Here is a 6,733-nt window from a genome sequence, read left to right as displayed (position 1 = left end):
TATGAAGAAAGGTTTACAAATTTAAACCTATTTAGTTTAGAAAAACGTCGCCTGAGAGGGGATATGATAACATTATACAAATATATTCGGGGCCAATACAAACCATTGTGTGGAAATCTATTCACAAACCGGACTTTACATAGGACACGAGGCCATGCGTTTAGACTGGAAGAAAGAAGATTTCGTCTAAGGCAAAGGAAAGGTTTTTTTACTGTAAGAACAATCAGGATGTGGAATTCTCTGCCTGAAGAAGTGGTTTTATCAGAGTCCATACAGATGTTCAAACAGCTACTAGATGCATACTTGCAAAGACAGAATATTCAAGGATATAATCTTTCAATGTAGGGTAATAACTGCTTGATTCAAGGATAAATCTGACTGCCATTCTGGGGTCAAGAAGGAATTTTTTGTCCTAGCTTGTTGCAAAATTGTGCTTCAAACTGGGGTGTTTTTTTTCTTTTCCTTTCGGATCAACAGCAAAGGGCGGGTGTGGGGAAGGCTGAACTTGATGGACGCAAGTCTCTTCTCAGCTATCTAACTATGTAACTATGTAATATAATAAAATTATTGAAACAATATTTTAATATAAATTATACATATGTAATTTCATTCTAACTGTATTTTGTTTTTATGTATATGTAACAAAATACACTTAGTGACATTCTCTCTCTCTCTCTCTCTCTCTCTCTCTCTCTCTCTCTCTCTCTCTCTCTCTCTCTCTCTCTCTCTCTCTCTCTCTCTCTCTCTCTCTCTCTATCTCTCTATCTCTCTATCTCTCTATCTCTCTCTCTATATATATATATATATATATATATATATATATATATATATATATATATATATGGAGTGCAGAATTATTAGGCAAATGAGTATTTTGACCACATCATCCTCTTTTTGACCACATCATCCCAATTAAGCATATTAGGTGATGTGCATCTCTGTAATGAGAAGGGGTGTGGTCTAATGACATCAACACCCTATATCAGGTGTGCATAATTATTAGGCAACTTCCTTTCCTTTGGCAAAATGGGTCAAAAGAAGGACTTGACAGGCTCAGAAAAGTCAAAAATAGTGAGATATCTTGCAGAGGGATGCAGCACTCTTAAAATTGCAAAGCTTCTGAAGCGTGATCATCGAACAATCAAGCGTTTCATTCAAAATAGTCAACAGGGTCGCAAGAAGCGTGTGGAAAAACCAAGGCGCAAAATAACTGCCCATGAACTGAGAAAAGTCAAGCGTGCAGCTGCCAAGATGCCACTTGCCACCAGTTTGGCCATATTTCAGAGCTGCAACATCACTGGAGTGCCCAAAAACACAAGGTGTGCAATACTCAGAGACATGGCCAAGGTAAGAGGCTGAAAGACGACCACCACTGAACAAGACACACAAGCTGAAACGTCAAGACTGGGCCAAGAAATATCTTAAGACTGATTTTTCTAAGGTTTTATGGACTGATGAAATGAGAGTGAGTCTTGATGGGCCAGATGGATGGGCCCGTGGCTGGGTTGGTAAAGGGCAGAGAGCTCCAGTCCGACTCAGACGCCAGCAAGGTGGAGGTGGAGTACTGGTTTGGGCTGGTATCATTAAAGATGAGCTTGTGGGACCTTTTCGGGTTGAGGATGGAGTCAAGCTCAACTCCCAGTCCTACTGCCAGTTTCTGGAAGACACCTTCTTCAAGCAGTGGTACAGGAAGAAGTCTGCATCCTTCAAGAAAAACATGATTTTCATGCAGGACAATGCTCCATCACACGCGTCCAAGTACTCCACAGCGTGGCTGGCAAGAAAGGGTATAAAAGAAGAAAATCTAATGACATGGCCTCCTTGTTCACCTGATCTGAACCCCATTGAGAACCTGTGGTCCATCATCAAATGTGAGATTTACAAGGAGGGAAAACAGTACACCTCTCTGAACAGTGTCTGGGAGGCTGTGGTTGCTTCTGCACGCAATGTTGAAGGTGAACAGATCAAAACACTGACAGAATCCATGGATGGCAGGCTTTTGAGTGTCCTTGCAAAGAAAGGTGGCTATATTGGTCACTGATTTGTTTTTGTTTTGTTTTTGAATGTCAGAAATGTATATTTGTGAATGTTGAGATGTTATATTGGTTTCACTGGTAAAAATAAATAATTGAAATGGGTATATATTTGTTTTTTGTTAAGTTGCCTAATAATTATGCACAGTAATAGTCACCTGCACACACAGATATCCCCCTAAAATAGCTAAAGCTAAAAACAAACTAAAAACTACTTCCAAAAATATTCAGCTTTGATATTAATGAGTTTTTTGGGTTCATTGAGAACATGGTTGTTGTTCAATAATAAAATTAATCCTCAAAAATACAACTTGCCTAATAATTCTACACTCCCTGTATATATATATATATATATATATATATATATACACACACACACATACACATATAATTGTAATAAAAGATTACATTAGTATACATGTAGAATTTAAATACCTATAAATGCATATATATTAAAATTCTACATGTATATTTAAGTAATCTTTTAACATAATTATGTGATTTGATTAACATGCCTGACAACAGGGGTCAAGTCCTGGGGAAAAAAGTGTGGGAACTCACCCAAGATCCACTCCCCCCCCCCCCCCCCCCCCCCGAATAAATATATATTTCACAGAAAATTCAGTGCAACATTTATTGTAAAGTGCCAGTTTACACAAACAACTGCAAAATTCACATGCAATAAACAAATATATACAGAACAGTTGAAACTAATTAAATTAGCTATGCAATAAACAAATGAATATAGAACAGTTCTAACAACTGTGATAAAGTGAATGGTGTTGTTTGTGAGGGAGTTAACTTGTTAGTCATACTAACAGAATAATCACCACAATGGGTGATCTTTCAGGGAATTTCTAAAACAAATAGTGTATAAGAACTAAACACACAGCCCATTAGAAAATATCCCACAAACTGGAATAACGTTGCCCTTGCTGTGCAAGATTATGAACTTTTCGAGATTTAGCATCATCTGCGCTGCGATGTGTGGTCAGCCATTTTGTGACGTATGGTAAAGGATCCCATAAATGCACAGGAGGCCCAATGAGACTAATAAACAAAAGAGAAGACAGGCGTTCAATGCCAAGCCCACTCCTTATGGGTGACATCACCAAATTCATTGTACTGAAGCCCCTTTCACAATCACCGGATGTCACTGGAAGACTGTTAACTGCTGTCACCACTGGTTTTAGATTCTCAGGAATCTCTGCACCACCATTATCAATGTAGTCTCTGAAACCTTCACAGATGGATGCATAGCTGAGACGGAATCTTTTGCACAGTTGCTCCAGCTTCACTTCACCTTCAAACCATGGACTGTCCACATTGATTGGCCAGCGTTGTGAATTCAGGATGTCAATTTCAGAGACAAGAGTTTCAAATTCACCTGACTGTGATGAAGCTGCAGGTCTGTTGCTCGCAGTTAAAGCAAAGAGTCTGGAGCGTAAATTATCCACCAAACTTTGATAAAATTGAGGGAGATTTATCCTCACTTGGCCTTTCGTACTCTCTGGATTGATGGTCACACCTTTGAAATTCCCTTTCTCCAGCGATTCCATGGCTTCTTTCAGATGTTTGCCAGGCATGTCTTTCATTTTTTCAATGGCACGAACTGAACGATTAATCAGCTGATAGGCTCGTGGAAGTGTGATGTCATCTCTTTGCAGAGCTTCAGATAACAGTCCCATTTCCTGAACAGCATCCGCAACCCCTGCAAGGTTTAACAGATAATCTACTGATGTCAAGACCTTGTTAAGGCCACTAAATACAGATTTCTGCTTACTGTTATGAGCTGAGCTTAAGCTTGCTTTCAAGAAATGACTGTGTAGGGCAGGGTATGACTCCCAAACTGCTCGTATAGCTCTCTGGCTTGAAGCAACCCATCTAACTGAAAAAACTTTTCCAATTTTAAGAATTTGCACTTCTAATTCTTTTGCACATTCTGAGAGCTCTGCCAGATTTTTTGGTGACTGATGATACACAGCATACAACTTCTCAAAAAATGATGTTACATGATGAAGACCAGGAATAGAATCAATTGTATCTGAAATGCACAATTCAAGCCTATGACACAAGCAGTGCCATTTCACAATCTTTGGATATTTTTGACTGAGTCGTTCCAGAACACCTGACTTTCTTCCAAGCATTACACTTGCACCATCGCTGCAAGCCCCAATCCAGTTCTCGGCAAGAAAGTCATTACTGAACCCAAATTTAAAAAGACAAGCCAGAAGAGTGGCTTCAATAGACTGTGCATCTGCTTTAGGCAAATCAAGCAAATCGAGAAAGAAAGTGACTGGGTCTTTTCCGTTAACAGAGGCACGAATATAAACTATTAACACTGAATGGTTAGAAACGGTTGTAGACTCATCAATATAAACAGAAATCTTTGGAGTCTGCTCAACAATTGCTTTGCAAAGCTTTTTTCTCATTTCACTAGCAATGCAATCTATTATTTGTGCTGCTGTGTACTCACTATGGAGAATACATCCTAAGTCAGCTCCATTTGCAACCTGCAAGCTGATAAGATCTCTGAAGTCTGTGAACGGGCGATTTTTTTTCGCACAAAAGTAAGCAGTGCGAAATACCTTAGTAGTGGACGCAAACTTATGCTTCTGCTGTTCAGCAATATTGGATTGCAGAATCTCCTTTCTGGATACTGCTTGGATATCTCCTGCCTTTACATGTGCTTCTGAAATCTTATGTATGTGGATTTTTTTACGTAGTGAGGTCAACATATCTTTTTTTGTTTTGCCATATGGTGTAATTGTACCAGTGCTCCATTCTTTAGAAATGGATACACTCTGTGAAACAGACACTCCAAGGTGTTTAACCTCGCGACACACTTTGCACCCTAAAAGACCATTGTCTACAAACAGCCAAGGGTACTTTTTTTTAAATTCTAGCCACTGATTCTGGTCCCAACATTCTGGAAGAATGTTATCACTGACATCGGCATCTTCAGCTACATCAGTAACCTTGTCCACTACAGCCGGTTCACTGACTGGTGTAGTTTCTGCAGCGGACACCACCGCCTGAAGCAAAGGCTCAGACTGAGTGGAGCAACTTGCAGAATCAGCATGTGATTTTTTATTGGATGCCTTCGTGAAGAAATCCGTAATGCTGCTTTTTCGTTTGCTCATTTCTGTACAAATAAAAACAATTTTTAAAAATGGTGTTAAAAAAATGTATGATAAAAAGACCTCTTTAGGTAAAGAATTCCCCATCCGTTCTGTTATTACCTATTTTTGAGAAAAACTCTTTCCTCTGTTGTCTCTGCTGGCAGTGGTGGGGTGGTCCGGTGACTGTGAGGTGCAGGGTAAGGCACAAATCAGCACAATTGGATGAAATAAAATGAATCATTATTCTAAAAATTATTAAAAAAAAAAAAAAAAAAGGATCTAACAATTAGTCTCATATATTAGTTGCAGTCCAGTGGATGGTACACAGATATGAGTTATTTTAAGGACTGAGCCAAAAGTACATGTGATCAAAACAAAATGCAAACAAAAACTGGAATTTGTGCTATATATGTCTGTTCAGGCGTAATTCGCCTCTTCATATTATGTGCACCTACACTTATTATATATAATTTTATTCAGGGGAAACAGGGCTTTCATTTAACATCAAATATTTAGGTATGAAACATAATTTAATATGAATAAAATTGGAAAAGGGGGCGGTGCCTGGCAGCCAAGATGGTCGGACGTGCTCTCTCACGGCTCCGACATCGCGGCTCATAAACATCGCCTAAGCGACAATCTGCCTGCCGAGAATAACCCACCGAGTGTCACGTCTAAACATTTGTTATGAAGGAACACAACTGCAGATTTCGTATAGTTTGAATATTTATTATAAAAAGTAAAAGGTATTGACTTTAATTCCAATTTACAGGTACTGTAGCTTTAAGTAATAAACGATAACTGAAGTCCACAATTATAGGCACTGTAGCTTTAAGTAGTAAACGATAACTGAAGTCCACAATTATATGCACTGTAGCTTTAAGTAGTAAACGATAACTGAAGTCCACAATTATATGCACTGTAGCTTTAAGTAATAAACGATGACTGAATCAGAAAGAGTCCTTTAGTAGTATTAATTAATTAGGTGATAAGAAGTTACAATAGCTGTTCCATAGACTTAAACTGAAGTAAGACAGATGCAGCTAACTGAGACAAAGTATGAGTTGAAGTTAGCTGTAACGAGTTTGTTTTAACGAAGGACTTTGGAGACAGGAAATAACAGCTTTGAGATGCAACGCTTATCACAGAGGTTTTACTTAGCTTCCGGCACATAGAACACTGGTTCCCGAGATCTCCTCAGAGGCGGTTTATCCTGAATGGTGAGAGTTCAGCTTTAGTCGTGGATGAGGAAAGGTGAAGGGAACTTGAAGTCTTCCAGTCCGGTCCGGTAACAGAGGGCTTTCACAACGATGTTGCAGCCGGTTCGTGAGTACGGAACGTAGTTCAATAATCCAGCGTCGATCAGCTGGTGCGGTCAGATTAAATAGGGAGACCGTGTCATAAAGAGGTGTGGCTAAGCTCCGTGGAACCAGGAAGTAAGAGGATATCATAATTAAGGCATGACACCGAGACCCGGGGGCCGGTCCGCTTCCGAGGGGGCACACATCGACACCCAAATCTTGCAACTGACCCTGACGGAACCGCGGATAGGCCCGACGGCCTAATCTGAAGCAAAAC

General features: G+C 39.5%; 1 protein-coding gene across 1 annotated transcript; it reads right to left on the bottom strand.

Annotated features, from left to right (window-relative positions):
* Positions 1–2,929: 2,929 nt before the first annotated feature.
* On the bottom strand, positions 2,930–5,176 carry LOC134601676 (E3 SUMO-protein ligase KIAA1586-like). Its single transcript, XM_063446192.1, has one exon. It carries the CDS (start codon positions 5,174–5,176, stop codon positions 2,930–2,932), a length of 2,247 nt encoding a protein of 748 aa, XP_063302262.1.
* Between the last annotated feature and the right edge of the window lie 1,557 nt (positions 5,177–6,733).

This window comes from Pelobates fuscus, chromosome 3, assembly GCF_036172605.1.
Source record: "Pelobates fuscus isolate aPelFus1 chromosome 3, aPelFus1.pri, whole genome shotgun sequence".
Taxonomy (NCBI): domain Eukaryota; kingdom Metazoa; phylum Chordata; class Amphibia; order Anura; family Pelobatidae; genus Pelobates; species Pelobates fuscus.
This window is presented reverse-complemented; position numbering and strand designations above follow the sequence as displayed.